Source organism: Antedon bifida, chromosome 5 (assembly GCF_963402885.1).
Source record: "Antedon bifida chromosome 5, ecAntBifi1.1, whole genome shotgun sequence".
Classification (NCBI taxonomy): domain Eukaryota; kingdom Metazoa; phylum Echinodermata; class Crinoidea; order Comatulida; family Antedonidae; genus Antedon; species Antedon bifida.
In genome coordinates this window covers 24,898,843-24,921,263 of record NC_136230.1, presented here as the reverse complement: position 1 = coordinate 24,921,263, position 22,421 = coordinate 24,898,843, and the positions used below count along the sequence as shown (strand labels likewise).

Below are 22,421 nucleotides of genomic sequence, written 5' to 3'. Positions count from 1 at the left end.
ATGCATTGTGTATGACTGTCTCACATAGCCATCGATGATGAAATAGTATATGTGAGGGAATGTGCACTGCTTCTCTATTGATGAATATGGTTGATTTTGACCCATGTGTAATAATATGTTCTTTCCTCTTAAATTAATATTCTGTCACGGTTGCTTCATTCATTGATTTAATACCGTATGTTCTCGATGGGGGAGCACTGTGAATGCATGTAAAGTCTTTCCTTGGTGTGAAGCTCTATAAAAATTAATTTGCTTTTTAAACATGGAATCCAGGGATGTGATACTACATCCCATCTATTTGGTATAGGAAAAGGTTTTAGTCTTAAAAAGTCATAACACCTGGGCAGTAGTATGCTTACAAACTCTGTAAAACCAAACGTCTCCAAAAAGAAAAGAACCATTGCATCAGAGGAATTTGGTAGCTATATACTGTATGGAGGAATACGTTCTGGGTAGTAGCAAAAAGCAAAACAGCACTTGAAATAAAGTCTATTCCCCCAACAACAAATGCTGCAAAATGTCATTCCCTGCATGTCTATTACCATGGTACAGCAATGGATAGAAAATACTCTTCAACCCACAGACTGGAGGATGGAAAGTTACAAATGGCGTGATGTGTCCATTGATGACAAATTTACCACCAGTGCCACTGTTTGTGACGAATACCACGGCATCAGCACATGCTTAATTCCTACCTATAGACAGAGGATGATAACTGGACAATGAAAATGAATGGATTAATAGATTGTAAAATTCTATTCTATTTTATTTATTTTATTTATTTTATTTTTTATTTTAACCATATTTAATGAGGGTGATCCATCCAGCATTTGCTGATCATTTGGGACCCTCAGAACAGATACAATATACAAAAAACAACAAGAACAGAAAAGTAAAAGAAAAAAATAAAATTAATTACAAAAGACTAAAAATAATAAGAAAATTTGAAAAATAGAAAATAACTGAAATGTTAAATTAAGCAAAATATAAAATATATATATATAAATAAAAAGTTAGATCTGCTATTTTACAATAAAAATCAGGAAAAGGATTACATAGTTTTGAGAAAAGTCATAAGTCTAGTTTTGAAAGAGGAAAAGGATAAGGAATTGCGGATAGATAGAGGAAGATCATTGTAGAAATGAGGGGCCTTGTAACTGAAAGAGAGTTTGAAAATTTCAAGAGTAGGTTTAGGAATGTGAAGATTTCCTTTTGAGATTTGACGAGTGGTCATTCTCCCATTGGCCGTAATTCAAATGTAAATGAACTGTTTTATTAGACACCGTAGTCCTGCATTATAATGCATAAGACTACGTTGTCTATTATTATAACCGTGGTGATATCTTGATACTTAAATGTGTGTTTTTGCTGCTAAATAGCACTTAAATTAATATGTATATTGCAGTTTAAATGTTTGACACTAAAGAAATATAAAAAGCATTATAAAAACTGCTATCAAGTGGTAATTAGATATACAATATATGTTTTTTGTTCATTTTTAGACATTTTTCGCTATTGGCGGCCATTTTGTTTAAAAAAACCTATTTCCCCTACCTGGATTTTTCTAGACTTTTAGTATGTTCATATAGGGACCTTATAGAAATGCATTGTGGTGAAAAAAATTCTGTTGCAATTTTTTCAACCTTTTACTGATTCTGAGCATATCTTTCCTGTACTATTATATCATTCTAGCCTGCATGTGCCTATTGGTTGTGTCCTTAAGCAAGACATCCTTCGAATGCCTGGATAGTGCACGTTAAAGAACTTGGTACACTATTCGAAAAGATTAGGGCATCGTCTTTTGATGTTCTGATCTGGGTGTGTGCTGCACAGTGGTGGCTGGTGGGTCCATCAAGTGCCTAATCCGATTTTCCGCCACAGTTTTAAGCTTAAGTTAAGCTAACTTCATATATTATAAAGGTACAGATGTCACATGCTAGTTAAATTATTATCATTACACCATCACTTTCCGATATACAGCACCTGATGCGATTCCCAAACGGTGTCCCATCCAGAACGCAACCAGGACCAACGCTTCGGTGATCTGAAGAGAACCGGTGTTTCTTATTTCATTTCCAATTGGCTTACAACATCTGTTTTTACAGCTAAACAGTGCATCTGTGATTACGAGATATTCTTTTCCCTCTAAGATATCGTTTCGATTTCAGTAGTCGATGTTGCCGTTCCACATTGCTTGCTTGATGCAACTGGACGGCGGCTTCTTTTCTGTATTGACATTTGTAATAAAGAGGTTTGTTTTAAATTCACTTTTTAATGGTATAAATATTTTAAAAACGTCAACATAAACAACTTATAATACTATTATTAGTTACAACTAGAAACAAAACAATCGATAACACTGACCATTTTGTATTCTACAACAAATGTTGCTATTTGCACTGATAGTGTTTCCACTGCAAAACCAGACAGAAGTGCTGCAACTCCTAAAGGTGCTCCGTGTATCCTGTAACAGTAACAAATCAGGAGATAAACGTACCTATACATTAGTTACTGTATAATGCCAGCAAAGGGTGGCGAACGGCAATGGCAATGCCAATGGTGGCAACACCTTCTTGAAACCTAGTGTGTTTTCATAATTGTTTTTCGTTTTTCAAACTGTTTACATGGTTTGACAGATGTGTTATTTTAAAAAAGGGAGCCCTCCCTATCCCTTCTGTCTAAACAATCCATGGATCCGCCAGATAAACATCACGGAGGCAATTTTTGTTGGTAACTTAATACAGAATTTAAAATTTAAAAGTATTTAGCTGTCATTTACCACGTTTCTATAGAACATACCCAAGTAGTGGAAATAGATTCAAAACGGCGAAAAATATGATCATTCTTATAACAGAGCTAGGAAAAACTACCGACGTCTTCTTAAGTAATATCAACCATGACGTAATATGAGATCGCCATCCAACTGAAAAAGACAAGAATTAGAAACACGGCCTTTTTACTTCTGTTTAGTAATAGTGTACTGTAATATTATTACTAGTAAACGGATCATCTCAAAAGAGTAAATTAATAGTTATATTGACATAATACCATGTTAATAACTTTACCATTTCCAAGTTTGTGTTAAAACAGACCCCTCCGGGGTGGAGGTACGTATTTTGTGAGAGTTGTGGACATTTGATTGAACTTGGTCAATATTAAAATTCATGGAGTCGTTAAAGCTTAGGGTCAAAAGTTACAACATTCCTCTGAGTGGGTTTATGTTCTATTGAACATAGTATCTCTAGTTATAATTATAAACACTGTCAAAGTAATGTTACCTATTAAGGTGAACACCGAAAACATCTTTAGTGGTACCACGCACATCTCAGCAATCTCTTCAGACACGCCTAAAGTACTTGTGTAAAAATTTACCACAATTCCGGGGATCCAAAATAGACTAAAAAAGACCTAAAAACAATACAAATCATTGTAGGTGTTACCATGGATTAAGGAATGTCCATGGTGTTAGGCCTAGTAGTCCTCAGCCAAACAAAAATCAGGCGCTTGTCGGCAGTAAGGGATTTAATTAAAATGCTTCTTTAAAAAAATGAAAAACATGTACATTTGTATAATAACAGCACATTACTATAGATTCCAAAAGTGTAAATCAATTTTCGTAATTTCATTTATTGAATGAACTTTCAGAAACCTAATAAGGGGATATCAGTAAATTGCTATGTCTATTGCTAGGACTAAAGTAAAACATTGCACAGTAATTCTAGGTCTCAAACGATATGTTGCAGTTCAAAGGATTGTAATTAAAGACCACAATAATTATTACCGCAAATCCCAGAGTAACACAACATATATCAAAGTTCCTTATATGTTTTCTTTCTACAAATGTGCTCTCTGTTTTCTAAAAGAAAAAAAATAGTATTATGACATTAATGCAAGTATTTGTTTAATTAATTTTCAATTTAGTATCTCATTAAATTGTAAAATTACAAATGATTTTTTTTATATATTTTCATTTTCATAATTCCATACAATACAAAAACATACAGAGAAACAGCCCCCTAACAACAAAATGCCACTTCATATAAAAGCCAATTTATATTTTCCAACTTTTATAAATATTTTTTTCTATGTTAGGCCTATATTTTGATTTGATCAAATTAATTTGGCCTTTAATATATGTTTTAAACTCCACATACTATCTTGAAAAGTGGGCATGATACGCGATGGGCTTTTTTTCCAAGTTTAATTTTCCAGACCAAAGGTAATTTAGTACCACATTAAAAAAATATATTAACAATGCTAAATATAGTCTCATTAGGCCTATGGAATTGTTTTTTTAATTATAAATTTGAAAATATTACTGGTTTGAAAAAAAGAATGAAAAATACATATTTTGAGACTTATTTAAAATTTAGATTTAATTGGAGATATAATTATGCCGGATGGAAAATATGTAAATACAGAACAATTTTATTGCTTTAATCATAGCAATTGACTTTCGGTAAGTTGTATATTGTGTGGTCATTATCTGTGTGTAGGCCAACATCTTGTTAAAATCGTGTAAATCACAACAATGACAACTTATTAACCCAACTTAAATCTAAAATAATATAATAAAATAATTAGTTTATAGTAGGGTCCTAAAGAGTGTAAAAAAAGAAGCAACAGTGTGGAATACAACACCATACAATAGTAAAGAAAGGACACCAGAGACTTTATCTGTTAAGGAAGCTGAACCATTTTAATGTCGATAAAGTAATTCTTAGGGTTTTTTATAGTTCCTTTATTGAGAACGTTTTAACTTTTTCCTTTATATGCTGGTTTTTTAGTCTTAGGGTCAAAGAGAAAAACTCACTACAAAGAATTGTTAACTTAAGTTCTAAATTAATAGGTTGTCAACTTCGTAGCTTATCTTCTTTCTGTGACATGCAAACTCTAGAAAAAAGTAGAGCTATTCTAAAAAATATTAACCATGCCATGTTCAGTGATTTCGAGCTCATGCCTCATGGGCGTCGCTTTCGATGCCCGGCATGTAGAACAAACCGGAAAAGGAATTCGTTTTTGCCAGTGGCTATTCGACTCTTAAATTCTTGAACCTTGACTCTTTTTTTTGTTGTACTGTGTATTGTGATATTTTGTATATTTTGTAAGATAATTTTAATCCAGACCTTTTTATTTGAATTGCCCCGTGTGGGGTGATTAAAGAATTTTGAATTGAATTGAATTGAGTTGAATACAAACACTGCTCCTCGAACAAATCACGATGTAGCAATTACAGTATGATATGAAGGTTCTCAAATTATTTTCCAGTTTTATTTCTTAAAAGTTCAGAAATGCAATGCCCTTTAAATGTATGTACATTGAAAATGATCATAGACAAATCCTATGATACAGCGCCACATGTGACATCTGTATCATAGGATCAGTTGACCAGTATTTCAAATAACTCCCGTTTATGTATATAGTAGGCCTATGTGTGTCGTTTTTTTTATCACGAATTGTATTTTGTACACAGTTATGATACGATGTAGCTTTACGTCAGAGCTAAGTAAGCCATATGTTTTTACCTTACGCACATTAGGGACAAAACATTGTATATAAAATATGGTAATATGGTAATGAACTAACATCCACATGTTATAGTAAAGTTGGTATTGCGATAACGTCACTAATGTTTATTTTTCAAGAAAACCTTTAATCAATATCCACATTTTTATTTCTTACCTTCAAAAAAGCAGGCTGTATAGATTTTAAGTCATCTAACCAATGAAATGAAGCAAAGGCTACTGGGTATACAATTGTCAGAACTGCTATGGCCTTTGATACAGAGAAAAAAAACCCATTATACTCTGAACGGTTACCTTTAAAATCTGGTAGATTTAGAGTAAGAGTTTTGATATCATTTTTATCCAACTAAGGGAAATTCTTACTGGGTATATACGATGCTGCTGAGAGCATGCTACGCAGAGAAATAATACACGTAATAGTAAACACTGATGCCCTAACATTTTATTTTCTTTTCAATTCATTAATGAATATGTTCATACTTTTGATGGTATTTGCAATAATTTAGATTTTCTTAAATTGCAACAATAAGAGAGAAAAGGGGTGACAATACAGATTTTATTTGTTATTAGTCATTTTTATCAATCATTCATTCCATTTTTACAGCGCCAATCCAACGATTCTTACTCATGTAATTAAAGTATAGAGTAAAAAGACAGATTGTTACAAAGCCCAGTAGCTATGTTTTCTCCTTGGAATGTGCAAAAGCATTTTGTTCTTACCTGAATAGCCTCATCTGACCCATTCAGATCTCTGGCTACAAACAAGTTAACAATTGGTCTGCTGATTGTTTGAACACCTCGGACAATCGCAAGTGGCCACCAAAATGTCAGAACTTTTAAAACACTCAGGTTGCTCTCCTGAAGGAAACGATAAAAAAATTAGTTATTTCCAACTTTCTGGATTTTCGGGAAAATGCAATAATAATTATTAGGCTTACGTAACATTTATCACCTGATAGGGTAATTTCCTCTTAGTTGATGATATTTCTATTTGTTATTTGTTATTTTATACTGTGTAACCTCTTTAGTCAAAGAGTGGTCTCTTAGAGGGCCCAGTTATGATCAGTGGCTGTGTGTGTACTTAGTACATATCAAGCATAGTCTACCCCTTTTTTGGTGTTTTACAAACTTGGAGTTTACTCGACTTTGCAAACCATGGTATGTTTGCTAAATGTAGACTTTTCTGCAAAATTTGTTTAAAGAATTTTAAACTGTTTTACATTAGCTTTTCTTAACAAACTCATTTGTTCCTGTATACTAAACTATTGATATTGAAATGTGTTCCTTCTGCTCCGTATAATCTTAGAAGACGCCGTGTTCTCGGTATTTCTAGAGTTAAAAACTAATCTTTCAAAAACGTTTGTTTCATGGATTTTTAAAAAAATGGCCAACTCTCTTACCTTTTGATAATCTGAATTTTTAAATCGACAACTGAATATTGTTTGTGAAAAAACTCAATATGTTGTAAGTTTGCACGCATGTCCAAAACATGATGTGCGTGTAGACTTATATTTGTTTATTGTTTTTCCTAATGTTTTTATATTTTTATTGTTGAACTTCAATCCTTTGGAACAACAGAAAAAAAATACAAATTAAACGATACATGTTATTTTTAAAATGGTAAACATCTTAATCAATACCTGATTCGTTTGGTCCAACATGATTTACTACTTACCTACAGTTAATTAAAAAATGGAAAAATGGACATTTACTACAGTACATTCAAACATCCTAATACCTGGCTCGATTGTTCCAACATGACTTACGTGTGTTTGTAGTTCACTCGGAAGGGGCGTCCTTTTCCATCGTCTTAAGACGAGTAATCCAATTGAGAGTAAACTAACTCTGGTCACGGCACCGATATAGACAGCAAAAATTGGAATTAGAACAGGTTTTGTATTTACTAAATTTGACTGCAGTAATCCAAAAATTGTTGCCGCCTATAAGCAAAACAATCATAGTTACTGTATGCTTTATACATAACATAAATGGAATAAAATATGAAATGAAATGAAGACGGTAGCCTAAAAAGGACAAGTCAATTTAATGACTGTAAATTTAAGGACGTTTATGTTTGCGATAGTCTACATTTACCAAACCTGCAAAAGAAGCAAACTCCAAGTTGTATACTGCCAATCTCAGAGTTTGCTAAAGTTTTCAAAGTGTGTTAAGGCAGGCTAGCATTATATTATTTTAAAAACTTTGCAGTTCGGATAAATTTGATCTCTGTCCTTTGTGTGAATTCTCATTATACTGACCTGGACTGCTACATCTACCACAGATGCGGTTCCAACAAGGGATGTGCATTTCATCTGCAGGATATATCCTGCTAAGTAAAATATCTATTTAAAAAAAAACAAAAAGTGGATCTTCTGGTAAACATATGATTGATTGTTTTCAATATTTACCTGAAGAAACTGTAATTTAAACCAAAAATAGTCAAATTAAGTCATGAGTTTTTGGTTGAATTGAATCTTTTACAAATTAATTTTTTCTTCTACGGAAGTGATTGACTTAGGCGAAATAGCCTATTCAATGTCCCTTTTTTAAATGAATCTTCATTTTCATGTTTTTTGGAGGACAATATATCTTTAAGTCAGTCCTTCACTTCACTCGCTCAGTCTAAGTGGGTTCTTTTTCTAATTAAAATAACCTGACCAGGATAATAAAAATAATAATAGCCTTCTGATATCTATGAAATAATATGTGAATCCAAAGCATATTAATCCTCTTTTTTCACCTAGATTGTTTTAGATCTAGTTTAAGTAGGACAGGAGGCGCCTGAGTCCGGGATGACCGGAGACACAACTGGTGCTGACCGGGGTTCAATTAGACCGATCCCTGGTTGGCGACGAAGGCGTATACCCTTACTTCGGTTTTTTTTTTTTTGGCATGGTTGGAATCCCTTTTATCGTATTAGTTTATGTACAGAGGTACTTAGAAGTTTCACAACATTAATAGGCGCTATATAAATCCAGGATAATATTATTATTAAAAGCAAATTACTGAAAAAATGACAATGCTGTGTGTATCAGGCTGGATTTCAATGGAGATACAAAATAAAATAAGCAAAAAGCTAAATCAAAACGAAAAAAAAAACAGCCAGACAAATTAGCAAAGCTTTCGAGCAAAACTAGCCCTTCATTAGTGCGAGTGAAAATATAATATACTTTCACTCGCACTGATGAAGGGCTAGTTTTGATATTGATATATTATATGTTTTAATATTGTTCCCTTGTGTTTTTCTATGTTATGATAAACTTACCAATCCCTGCAACAGTGGGAAGCCGCAGAGCATTAGCATAGCTGTCTGTATGTCCTGTCCGACGTCTTTGTCTAAACTGTAAAGTGTATGTGTGATGAAGTAGCCGAAATCGGTATATGCTATTTAGTATGAAATATCACATTAATAACATGGATGAAATTATTTGAACAAAAGCAAGTTAAAAAGTTATACAAAATGTAGTTACTGCATTAATTACTCCATTGTTCCTTAATGGTTTCAACAACGCCAAATGTTTATGAAAAATGTTACGTTATTGAATAATTATTATCATTAATTCATGTTAATAAAGTAGGAATTCAATTGGTTTCGTTATATTATACTTACCTGTCAGTAAAGCAAATATCAGGACGATGACCCAAACCAAAAACATTGTTAGTAACCCTATCTTTGCTTCCTTCTTGCAATGTACTAACACCAAGGCGACATTCTTGAATTCTTCAAAAGGTCCGGCAGCAAACTTTGTGAGTGAGAATGCTATACCAAAAGCAGCAAGAATCTCAGTAGCATTTTCTGTAGATGATAAACCCCTGTTCAAAACCTGAGGCCAAAAAAGAGAGAAATAAATGATGCTTGAAAAAAGACACAATACTGTCTATTAATTGTATATACTTTTAAGTTAAGTTTATCCTTGATGATAGGCCTAAATAGTTCAGAGATACGAGAAATGCAAATTTATAATTGTATTCCGAAATACAACAAAATTCAATATAAAAATATACATAAAGTGATGATCTTCTTAATACCTGCAAAAAAAAACCCTGTTAGCCTGCTGCAGTGCATATCTGTTTTCTCAGAAGTAGCCTAAAATTAATATTTTAATGATAGAGAGTTGATTTCGGATCGGAAGCTGGTCTTGAGTGTTAACAAAGAATTAATAAATTTAGCATGGATAAAGTATGAAATATTTCCGTTCAAAGTTTCTTCCAAAAACTTTAGATGTAGGCCTCCAATTTATATTCCCCCTATAGTCTCCCCGTGGAGTTTACCTGTTCGCCAACATCGGAAACAAATGTTGTTATTGCAAGTGGTACAAGGAACTTAGTAAGCAGCCAATATACTTTGTAATCCATGTTTAGCATCAGTCTCCGTTTGGTATCATATGGCCGTTTAACTGAAGATTTCATGGTTTTTAAACCGGTGACATAGCATTTAAATGTGTTATTTAGATTAATTATGCCTTTTTGATAATAACAGCGTAAAAACAATTATCTTTTTTTATCATCAGCTGTAGGCCTGAGAATAATAATTTCATTTCCAATATGTCATCATTCATTATATTTATATAGTGCTTCTACTCGACTTTAAACAAGTATACGATTTGGTGGATCATAAAGTTTTATTAAATAAATTAAGGAATCTTGAAGTAGAGGAATTTTTAATTTCATGAGTGGCATCCTTTCTTTGCAAGAGAAAACAACGTATTAAGCTTGGGTCTGTTTTTTTTTTCGAATTGGGTTTCCCTTAACTGGGGCCTATTCTTTTATTGTCTTCGTCAATGACCTCTTGGAGGAAGTGTCGTGCATAAAATATATGGACGATACTTCCGTCTATGAGTGCATAGGCGGGGGTGGGTCTAGTGGGCTCTAGTCAACCCTTGGCCATGCTGTTGAATGGACTGTTGAAAATCATATGGTTATCAATTCGAATAAAACGGTGGAAATGCTTATAAACTGTAAATCTATTAGATCCAATTTTGATCCCCTTATCATTAATGACAGTACTATTAATAATGTTAACTCATATAAGCTTTTAGGTTTGGATATTTCCAATGACTTGTCTTGGCAAACCCAAGTGGATTCTATGGTTTCTAAATGTATTACCAGGCTGTATTTTCTTAAACGACTACGTAGATCTGGAGTTTGTCATATGGGGTTAGTACGCTTTTTTACAGCTGTTATCCGCCTCGTTTTAGAATACGCGGTTCCAGTTTGGGGAGCCTGTATTAGCGAATCTCAGAGTAAGCAATTGGAGCGAATTCAACGTAGAGCTTTGGGGATTATTTTGCCTGGGGTCAGCTATGAGTGTGCTAGAACATGTCTGAATATCCCACTCTTGTCAGAAAGGCGCACCCGGCTTTGCAGGGATTATTTTCAAAAATTAAAATTATCGTCTCATAGGCTTCATCATCTTTTGTCTAAACCTAGCCTCTTTAATTCCTGGTAGTGTATCCCTGTACCCGGGTGCCCCTTTCTGACATGAGTTTTTGTTTAGACTTTTTATTTTGTATTTTATCGTTTTAAATTTTGTCCTTTTCTTATTGTAATGTCCGGTCTTGTATATAGTATATAGATGTATATGTATTTTTCTAAAAATTACTTGTATTTTTATGCATACGATTTATATATTTTTCCATAGTTATTTTTGTTAAACTTCAATTTTAATTTATTTTGAAATTGCAATAAACTTTCCTCGTATCGTATCGTATATTAATGTGAAAAACGTATACAACACTAGAAGAAACCCACCTCAGAGGGCGTGCAGCCCACCCACTCTACACCGCCGTAGTTTAAAACCTCCGCAAGTAAACTTCCGGTCATGTGTACATTATTGTACTTGAGTCCCAACCCATAAAAAACATAATGCATACCGTTCATTAATTGTTAGTTTAATTATTGTTATGCTACGCCAGTAAGGCTGTTTATGTATTCGAAAAAAAAATGAACATATGCACATTGACAAATGAGTTGCTTTTGGTGGCCCGGTACCGACAGTTGCATTTGCCTCTTTACTAACCGACGCACCTGGTGAAATAAGTTGCATTTGGCCCTGTGCCAACCGAAGCGCCTGGAGAAATTAGTTGCATTGGCTCTGTACCGACCGAAGCACCTAGAGAAATTATTTGCATTTTACCCTGTACCAACTGAAGTACCTGGAGAAATGAGTTGCATTTATCCCTGTACTAACTGACGCACCTGAAGAAATGAGTTGCATTGGCCCTGTACCAACTGACGTACCTGGAGAAATTAGTTTCATTTGGCCCTGTACCAACTGACGTATCTGGATAAATTATTTGCATTTGAAAGTACTATTGAACGACAGTTCAATAGTGCGTACTATAGTGCACACCATGTGACCCACAATAGTCCAATCAAATTACTGGAATTTATTATGGTGTTTATGTGTTAAATCACAAGATATCAATACTTTTAAACATCACCTGTTTAATTTATTGTGTTTCACGAGCCCTAAAACATTTTCTATATTATTGTGTTTCTGGTGATACCGTGACTACAACATTTGTTTTTACAGCTAAATAGTGCATCTGTGATTACGAGATATTCTTTTCCCTCTAAGATATCGTTTCGATTTCAGTAGTCGATGTTGCCGTTCCATATTGCTTGCTTGATGCAACTAGACGGAGGCTTCTTTTCTGTATTGACATTTAATAAAGAGGTGTGTTTTAAATTCACTTTTTAATGGTATAAATATGTTTAAAAACATCAACTTAAACAACTTATAATACTATTATTAGTTACAACTAGAAACAAAACAATCGATAACACTGACCATTTTGTATTCTACAACAGATGTTGCTATTTGCACGGATAGTGATTCCGCTATGAATCCAAACAGAAGTGCTGCAACTCCTAAAGGTGCTCCATGTATCCTGTAACAGTAAAAAATCAGGAGATAAACGTACCCACATTAGTTGCTGTATAATGCCAGCATATGGCAAAGGGTGGCGAACGGCAATGGAAGTTCGTGTCTCACCTTCTTGAAACCTATTGTGGTTTCATAATTTACCTCCGCCAAGGATAATAATTATGTAGTCGATCGCGTGTGTTTGTCTGTCTGTTTGTTTGTTTGTTAGCGGGATTACTCAAAAGGTTATTGCAAGATCTTTACCAAAATGAAAATACAGATAGATATGTGGTCAAGGACATTAAAAGAAATTGCATTTTCTCAAGAACTACTTGTCCAAAAAACCTCATTGTTTTACAAGAGGCAAGTGTTATAATTTGTGATTTGTAATTTTAAAGCATAATTTGATTTAGGCCTAATGTACAGGCTTTTTGATACGAGTAGATTAAAAAAACCTATTTCTTTTCAGATTCACCCGTTTGTTTTTGGCGTCTCTGTTCTATTGTTAGTCAACTGAAACTATTGTTAGTTGAAAGGCTGGTTACATAACCGTTAAACCAAATTCGCATACACATGGTTGTAGTGAAATTAGCCTAAATCACACACAGCATTACGACACACACAATATATATATATTTTTCCAGGTGAAATCTTATGTAGGAGAATATTACAGTAGGCGGTATGCACTCTCGGAGTGGCGTTCTAGTTGTAATTTGTCTTTCGTCTTTTGCATACATGGTTTGACAGATGTGTTATTTAAAGGGAGCCCTCCCCTCCTTTTCTAAACAATCCATGGATCCGCCAGATAAACGTCACGGAGGCAATTTTGTTGGTAACTTAATACAGAATTTAAAAATAAAAAATATTTAACTGACATTTACCACGTTTCTGTAGAACATACCCGAGTAATGGAAACAGAATCAAAACGGCGAAAAATATGATCGTTCGTATAACAGAGCTAGGAAAAACTACCGCTGTCTTCTTATGTAATATCAACCATGACGTAATATGAGATCGCCATCCAACTGAAAAAGACAATAATTAGAAACACGGCATTTTTACTTGTGTTTAGTAATAGTGTACTGTATTATTACCAAGTCAGCATCGGCTAACTAGGTTCTCTTTTTCAGTCGTTTCTTTCGCTACTACTTAATTACAGACGCAACTTGCATTTCCCCCATCTTTGATCAGTATGACTGGTCCCCATCCCACTTATGTGGCCCGATCATAACGTGAGATTCTCCTCAGGGGTCCATAAATTTACCTGTTGTTGCATACCAAATAAGGGAAAGTTAGGTAAAGGGATCATCTCAAAAGAGTAAATTAATAGTTATAATACCATCATGTTAATAACTTTACCTTTTCCAAGTTGATGAGTCGTTAAAGCTTAGGGTCAAAGGTCAAAACATTCCTCTGACTGGGTTTATGTTCTATTGGATATAGTATCTCTAGTTATAATTAAAACACAACCAAAGTAATGTTACCTATTAAGGTGAACACCGAAAACATCTTCAATGGTACAACGCACATCTCAGCAATCTCTTCAGACACGCCTAAAGTACTTGTGTAAAAATTTACCACAATTCCGGGGATCCAAAATAGACTAAAAAAGACCTAAAAACAATACAAATCATTGTAGGTGTTACCATGGATTAAGGAATGTCCATGGTGTTAGGCCTAGTAGTCCTCAGCGAAACAAAAATCAGACGCTTTTCGGCAGTAAAGGATTTTTTAAAAATGCTTCTGAATGTGTTAAACCTGTATATTTTCTTGTATACAATTCTTACAGCACATCACTATATATTCCAAAAATGTAAATGAGTTCTGACCCAATCCCCCCCCCCCCCACCCCCGATACTTATCGTCAGTGAGGGGAAACACATTTGTACAGTGTAATGTTTATTTTTAACTTAATGTCTATTTCTAACTCCATGTCTAATTTTAACTTAATGTCAATTGTTAACGTAATGTCAATTTTTAACTTTTTAATTAATTTAACAATTATAACAATTGTTACATCTTTGATTATGAGATTATGTGGGGTTTTTTTTTTATTCATGTTCACACATTTATTTTGAAAAAGTTAAAATTATAATTCAATTATATATTGTAAATAGCAATTTACAAATAATTAAAAGTAAAACTATTAATAACATCTGTTAGTTATTAGAAAGAAACTAAACAGAAAAAGAGACAAAAATATAACAATAAACCCATTCAGAAAAAAAAATTATTTCCAACACTAAAGGTTGTAGGTCATCCAAAATAAAAGAAGTGTAATTTCATTCATTAAACAGACAACTAATAAGGGGATATTAGTAAATTGCTATGTCTATTGATATGACTAAATTAAAACATTGCCAAGGCTAGCTCTCAGACGATATTTTGTAGTTCAAAGGATTGTAATTAAAGATCACAATAATTATTACCGCAAATCCCAGAGTAACACAACATATATCAAAGTTCCTTATATGTTTTCTTTCTACAAATGTGCTCTCTGTTTTCTAAAAGAAAAAAATAGTATTAAGAAATTAATGCAAAGAATATTAACAGTTAATGTAAATTAATTTTCAATTTAGTATCTCGTTACATTGTAAAATTACAAATGCATTTTTTATATATTTTAATTTTCATAATTCCATACAATACAAAACATATACAGAGAAACAGCCACCTAACAACAACAAAATGCCACTTAATATAAAAACCAGCTTTAACAATATTTCTGTTAAAGATGTATTGTCCCCCAAAAACATGAAAAATGAAGATAATTTAAATCAGACTTTGAATATGTTATTTTGTAGTTTTAATCAAGTTAATCACTTCCATAGAAAAAAAAACGAAAAAAAAATGTTTTCACTTATAAAATGACAAAATAAATGGTTAAATTCAACCAAAAATCCATTGGCTGGCAGCCAATTTGACCATTTTTTGCTTTAAATTACATTTTTCTCAGGTAAATACATTTTTTTTCGATCCAATTTTTGGTCAAAGTGGATAACTATTATGTTATATTAAAATGGAATATTCAACAAAATTTTTTTTCTGAATTATTTTTTCAGGGGGACAATACATCTTTAAGTTATTGTTGGCATTGTAGTAATAGTAAAAAAAAATAACCATTTAAATTATTCCATTTGGAATGTTTCCAAATTTATATTTTTCCAACTTTTTCTATATTAGGCATATATTTTGATTTATTAAAATTTATTTAACCATCACCATATGTTTTTAGTCGCGTGCAACGCGATTCTACAGCTCACTATATAGGTCGGTTGGTGGGTCGGTCGGTAAAAATATATTAACAATGCTAAATATAGTCTAATTATGGATTTTTTTTATTATAAATTTGAAAATATTACTGGTTTGAAAAAGAATGAAAAATATTTTGAGAATTATTTAAAATTTAGATTTAAGTGGAGATATAATTATGCCAGAAAAAATCAATCATATCTTCCAGAGTTAAAACGAAATTGTTGTACATAATAAAACAAAACAAAAAACAAGTCAAAAGAAGATCGGATCCAAAAATAAAAATTTCACTTAGTGTGAATTTGGTTATTAACACCTGTATCATAATAAGAACGTTTTTCTGTTTTAAACAAGTTGGTTTTCAATAATAAAAAAAATATTTAACTAATAAAGTGATGAAGAATTTTTTATTTCATTATTTACCTCATTCCAATGTGTTATAATAGATGGGACAAAAGATAAACGATATGATGTAGTAGAAAATGGAATTATTATATTTCGGATGTTACGTAAGTTATAAACTTCAATATTGTCAGAAAAATTAAATATGGAGTAAAGATACACTGGTGTTAACTTAGGAATAATTTTAAAAAACAGTATTGAATTGAGAGATTGTCTACGTTTTTCAGTGATCCCCAGCCTAATTCTTTTCTTAACGCATTATGAGGTGTACATATTCTACCTACAGAAACCTGGATAAGTAAGCCATATGTTTTGCCTTACGCACAGTATGGAAAAATATATAAAATATGGTAATATTGTAATGACCTAGATCCACATATTATAGTAAAATTGGGATTGCGATAACGTCACTAATGTTTAATTTCCAAGCAAACCTTTAATCAATTCCACATTTTCATTTCTTACCTTCAAAAAAGCAGGCTGTATAGATTTTATGTCATCTAACCAATGAAATGAAGCAAATGCTATTGGGAATACAATTGTCAGAACTGCTATGGCCTTTGATACGAAGAAAAAAAACATTATACTAAAAGATATATTTAGAGTTTTGATATAAATTTATCCAACCCTAGGAAATTTACTTACTGGGTATATTCGATGCTCAGAGCATTAACAGATTAACAGAAATAATACACGTAATAGTAAAAACTGCCCAGTAGCTTTGTTTTCTCCTTGGAATGTGCAAAAGCATTTTGTTCTTACCTGAATAGCCTCATCTGACCCATTTAGATCTCTGGCTACAAACAAGTTAACAATTGGTCTGCTGATTGTTTGAACACCTCGGACAACTGCAAGTGGCCACCAAAATTTTAAAACTTTTAAAACACTCAGGTTGCTCTCCTGAAGGAAAGGATCAAGATTAATCGAAAATTATTTATTTCCAGCTTTCTGGATTTGTCGAAAATGCAATAGCATTTGTGATATGTAGTCGTTACTGGGTGTGTTCTAACCTTATGAGGTAATTTCGTGTGGTGCTGTGTGTTGGCGCTGTGTGTTGGACGTTCGACTACTGATCGTTAGACCGAGGTTCGAATCCAACTCTCGCCGCATTGCTTGTATCCTTAGGCAAGATACTTTACTTACGTTTGCCTCTCTCCACCCAGGTGTATAATTGGGAACCCGGTTAGATCAAGACACAACTCGCGCTGATTACTAGCTGCATATATGGGAGTATGTTTCCATAGGTGTTTGATCAGAAAATGACTGGGGTAATAATGTTCAGCGCATTGAGAGCTTGCTTATATGCGCTATATAAGAATGAACTATTATTATTATTATTATTTCCTCCTAGTTGATTATATTTCTATTTGTTTACTTATTTTATTTTAACCTCTTCAGTCAAAGACTGATCTCTCAGAGGGCCCATTTATGGCTGTGGCTGTGTATATACTCGTACATATTAAGCCTAGTCTACACTTTCCAATCTTGCCATTTTTTTGTTTACAAACTTGAAGTTTTTTCGAATATGCTATGTTTGCTAAATGTAGACATTTCTGTAAAGTTTGTTTTCTGCAGTTTAACGAAATTTAAATTGGTTTACATTAGCAAACTTGTTAAAACTTTTCTTTTCAAACTCATCATGTGTTTCTTTCTGCTCCGTATAATCTTAGACACCGTGTGTTCGGTATTCCTAGAGTTAAAAACTAATCGTTCAAAAAAATGTGTTATTATTCACGGATTTTTCCAAAAATGGACCCGACCTTCTTACCTTTTGTTAATCTGAATGTTTAAATCGACAACTGAATATTGTTTGTGAAAAACTAAATATGTTGTAAGTTTGCACGAATGTCCAAAACATGATGTGCGTAAAAACTTATAATTGTTTATTGTTATTTATGTTTTATATTTATTTATAGTAGGCCGATATTTTGTGTTAAACTTCAATCTTTTGGATTACAATACAGCTTGAAGGTGAAACAGCAGAACAAATACTTATTAAACGATAAATGTGTTTTTTAAATGGTAAACATCATAATCTATACTTTTGGCTCGATTGGTCCAACATATCTTACGTGTGGTGTTTGTTGTTCACTCGAAAGGGGCGTCCATTTCCATCGTCTCAAGATGAGTAATCCAATTGAGAGTAAACTAACTCTGGTTATGGCACCAATATAGGCAGCAAAAATTGGAATTAGGATAGGCTTTGTATTTACTAAATTTGACTGCAGTAATCCAAAAATTGTTCCCGCCTAGAAAAAAAACAATCATAGTTACTGTATGCTTTATACATAATGAAATATATGTAATAGTACAGTAAGTGCAGTAGCCTAAAGAGGCAAATAAATGCAATGATTGTAAATTTAAGGACGTTTATGTTTGCGATAGTCTACATTTACCAAACCTTTGTTTGCAAAATTGTATAATTTAAAAAAACTGCAGTTCGGCTAATTTTGACCTCTGACCTTTATGTGAATTCTCATTTTACTGACCTGGACTGCTTCATCTACCACAGATGCGGTTCCAACAAGGGATGTGTATTTCATCTGCAGGATATACCCTGCTAAGTAAAATATCTATTTTAAAAAAGTGGATCGTATGGTAAATATGATTGATTGTTTTCAACATTTTTTTTCTCTGTTGTGGAAGCTTATCCTACCTTATATAGTCTTTCTTATTCACATAGCAAGGACTCTTTAAAGCCTTGTCTTTATGTGATGTGCCCATATGTGGACATGATGATGTCAAATCACTACCATATGTGGGCATATCACTACCGTATTTGGGCACAGCACACTTTTTTGATAACCGAAATTAAATTAGACTATATAATAAAAGCATGTTCCTAATCAAAGTGGATTGGAAATGACATTCTTTAATCGGTGATCGAAAATGTCGCATCCCCTAATGATATATTTCCCCCTCTTTTTTATTATTAAATATTCCATTTTAATGTCACATATTATTCTCTTTGACCAAAACTTGGTTCGAAAACAAATTATTTACCTGAAAAAACTGTAATTTAAAGAAAAAAATAGTCAAATTGACTGGAAGTTGAAGTAATCGTTTATATCGTCTTTTTATAACTGAACATTTTTTTTTGTCTACGAAAGTGATTGACTTTATTAAAATTCCGAAATAGCTTATTCAATGTCTTTTTTCAAATTAATCTTCATTGTTTATGTTTTTGGCGGACAATACATCTTTTAAGTCAGTCTTTCACTTCAGTCGCTCAGTCCAAGTGAGTTTTTTTTCTGGCTGGATCTCAATGGAGATACAAAATAAGCAAAGAGCTAAAAGCGAAATGATAAAAAAAAAAGCAGCCAGAAAAATTGGCAGAGCTTTCGGGCAAAACTAGCACTTTATCAGTGCAAGTGAAAATATATATTGATATAATATTTTTTCATATTGTTCTCTTACTTTCCAATGTTGTGTTTCGCTATGTTATTATAAACTTACCAATCCTTGCACAAGTGGGAAGCCGCAGAGCATTAGCATAGTTGTCTGTATGTCCTGTCCGACGTCTTTGTCTAAACTGTAAAGTGTATGTGTGATGAAGTAGCCGAAATCGGTATATGCTATTTAGAATGAAATATCACATTAATAGCATGAACAAGTTACAAAGGTAAAAAAAATGTAGTTACTGTAGTAGAATATTTTTTACATTGTTAATGGTTTCAACAACGCCAGATGTTTATGAAAAATGTTATGTTATTAAGTTAAAATAACTAAACTATAGCGAGGCATTTAATGAATAGGCAAACTGCCTTAAAATGTGACATGTTTCGAGAAACTATTGTCATTATCAGAAGAACAGAAAACAACGCCTAGAGTACTTATATACCAATTGGACAGGTTGTATGTAAATATTTATGTTATTAAATAATCATTATCGTTGATTCATGTTAATGAAGTACGAATTCATCGGTTTTCGTTATATTATACTTACCTGTCAGTAAAGCAAATATCAGGACGATGACCCAAACCAAAAACATGGTTAATAAGCCGATCTTTGCTTCCTTCTTGTTATGAACTAACACCAAGGCGACATTCTTGAATTCTTCAAAAGGTCCGGCAGCAAACTTTGTGAGTGAGAATGCTATACCAAAAGCAGCAAGAACCTCAGTGGCATTTTCTGTAGATGATAAACCCCTGTTCAAAACCTGAGGCCGAAAAAGAGAGAAATAAATGATGCTTGAAAAAAAACCAAAATACTGTCTATTAATTGTATATACTTTTAAGTTAAGTTTATCCTTGATGATAAATAAAGATACGAGAAACGCAAATTCATAATTGTATTCCGAAATTCAATATAAAAATATACATGAAGTGATGATCTTCTTAATACAACAACAAAAATGTTAGCCTGCTGCAGTGCATATCTGTTTTCTCAGAAGTAGCCTAAAATTAATACTTTAATGATAGAGAGTTGATTCCGGATCGGAACCTGATCTTGAGTTTTAAGAATTAACAAATTAAGCATGGATAAAGCATGAAACATTTCCGTTCAAAGTTTCTTCCAAAAACTGTAGATGTAGGCCTCCAATTTATATTCTCCCTATGGTCTCCCCGTGGGATTTACCTGTTCGCCAACATCGGAAATAAATGTAGTAATAGCAAGTGGTACAAGGAACTTAGTAAGCAGCCAATATTGTTTGTAATCCATGTTTAGGCAGTCTCTGTCATTAGGCACCATATGGGCTGTTAATTGAAGATTTAATTTTTGTTTAATGATATAGTAGTCGATTTTTTAAATTTAAATTTAAGCAATTATAGAGGGCAGTATAATGTACGTTTTTTTGTCTTTGTCTTTTATTTCATCAGCTGTTGTAAGAGTAATGTCAATTTGAAAATTGTATCATTCATTATATTTATATATTTATTATAGGCCCACTGATTTACACACCATCCACACCGTACCTGGTTTAAAACTGCAGCAAGGACATTTCCGGTATGCTGGTGCATATTTCTTCCAACCCAGAACAAGCATGATGCACACCTTTTATTTTTAGTTTAATTCTTTTTAAACTTAAAGATGTATTGTCCCCCAAAAACACGAAAAATGAAGAATAATTAAATTCAACTTTTAATAGGCCATTTTGCAGTTTTAATAAATTTATTCACTTCTATATAAAAAAAAATGTATTTCACCTATACAATTAATAACGGTTTATTTTAACCAAAAAAATCATTGTCTGACAGACATTTTTTTGCTTTAAATTACATTTTTTCAGGTAAATAATTTTTTGTTTCGATCCGATCCAGTTTATTATTTAACACAAATTGTTACGTACATTGTTTTTAGTTTTTTTCTTTTAAAGATGTATTGTCCCCAAAAAACATGAAAAATGAAGATTAATTAAATCAGACTTTGAATAGGTTATTTTGTAGTTTTAATAAAGTGAATCACTTCCGTAGAAAAAAAACCGGAAAAAATAATGTTTTCACTTATAAAATAACATGATAAATGGTTAAATTTAACCAAAAATCCATTGGCTGGCAGCCAATTTGACCATTTTTTGCTTTAAATTCCATTTTTTTCAGGTAAAAAATTTAAAAAAAAAAAAAAGTTAATGGCATATCCAACAAAAAAAATGGAAAACAAAATTTCAGGGGGACAATACATCTTTAATGGTAGAATACAACACATTTTAAATGTAACTTTTTATTTCTTTTCACAAACAATGTATTATGAAGATCCATTAGGACAATAGCACTAGGCCTACTACTTCAGTATGACGATATTCTTATATAACATAAAACTGATTTTGATTTTTGTTAAAATTAATTATGGTTTCACTTCAGAAGTTTAAGGACATTTAATTGATCGTCTGTCCTTTATCGACTGTATTTTACGACCTTAAGTTAAATAATAATTAACATAAAAACAATATTATTTTGAAGGTCTAATTTTCATGTAAAATGAAACTGCTGATTTATAGAAATGCAAACGGAATTTTGTAGAAAGTAAATTGACTCTTGGACCAAGTCATCAAACATGTGTTCACTTCTGGAAATTCGAAATTACGTCAGATCAGAAAAGTGTTATTTTGGCTTTAGCATGGACTATGTATTGTTCAGAAGCGATCAAAATGAAAACGAAGCTGGGACATAAACCAAGGTATCGATCCACTATATCGTAAAATTATATAAAACCAATCATTAAAACAGTTGGTATAATTTAAAAACATTTCTAAGTATATAGGACAAATTTCGTGAAATTTTGCGATGAACTGCAGGCGTAATCTTGTTGAAACACGGAGAGTCCTAAAAATACACAGTTCTCGACGATCAAATATCTTTAAACGTTTCAAGTTCAATCATAATTAATGTAAAAAAAATATTATTATACTAATGATCAAAATGAAAACGAGGCT

The 22,421-nt window shown here is 32.5% G+C and overlaps 2 protein-coding genes across 2 annotated transcripts; both read right to left on the bottom strand.

Annotated features, from left to right (window-relative positions):
• Positions 1–1,684: 1,684 nt before the first annotated feature.
• LOC144843447 (progressive ankylosis protein homolog) lies at positions 1,685–9,881 on the bottom strand. Its single transcript, XM_078700232.1, has 13 exons — positions 9,798–9,881; positions 9,136–9,349; positions 8,791–8,909; positions 7,784–7,867; positions 7,292–7,465; positions 6,655–6,708; positions 6,246–6,383; positions 5,683–5,775; positions 3,782–3,856; positions 3,279–3,408; positions 2,800–2,923; positions 2,365–2,464; positions 1,685–2,226 (listed from the first exon to the last, which is right to left on the bottom strand). Exons 1-13 carry the CDS (start codon positions 9,879–9,881, stop codon positions 2,146–2,148), a joined length of 1,470 nt encoding a protein of 489 aa, XP_078556358.1. The 3' UTR covers positions 1,685–2,145.
• A 2,160-nt stretch (positions 9,882–12,041) lies between these two features.
• Positions 12,042–21,034, bottom strand: LOC144843446 (progressive ankylosis protein homolog). Its single transcript, XM_078700230.1, has 13 exons — positions 20,965–21,034; positions 20,627–20,745; positions 19,994–20,207; positions 19,504–19,622; positions 18,537–18,620; positions 18,120–18,296; positions 16,810–16,947; positions 16,513–16,605; positions 14,823–14,897; positions 13,878–14,007; positions 13,295–13,418; positions 12,319–12,418; positions 12,042–12,181 (listed from the first exon to the last, which is right to left on the bottom strand). Exons 1-13 carry the CDS (start codon positions 21,032–21,034, stop codon positions 12,101–12,103), a joined length of 1,524 nt encoding a protein of 507 aa, XP_078556356.1. The 3' UTR covers positions 12,042–12,100.
• Positions 21,035–22,421: the final 1,387 nt, after the last annotated feature.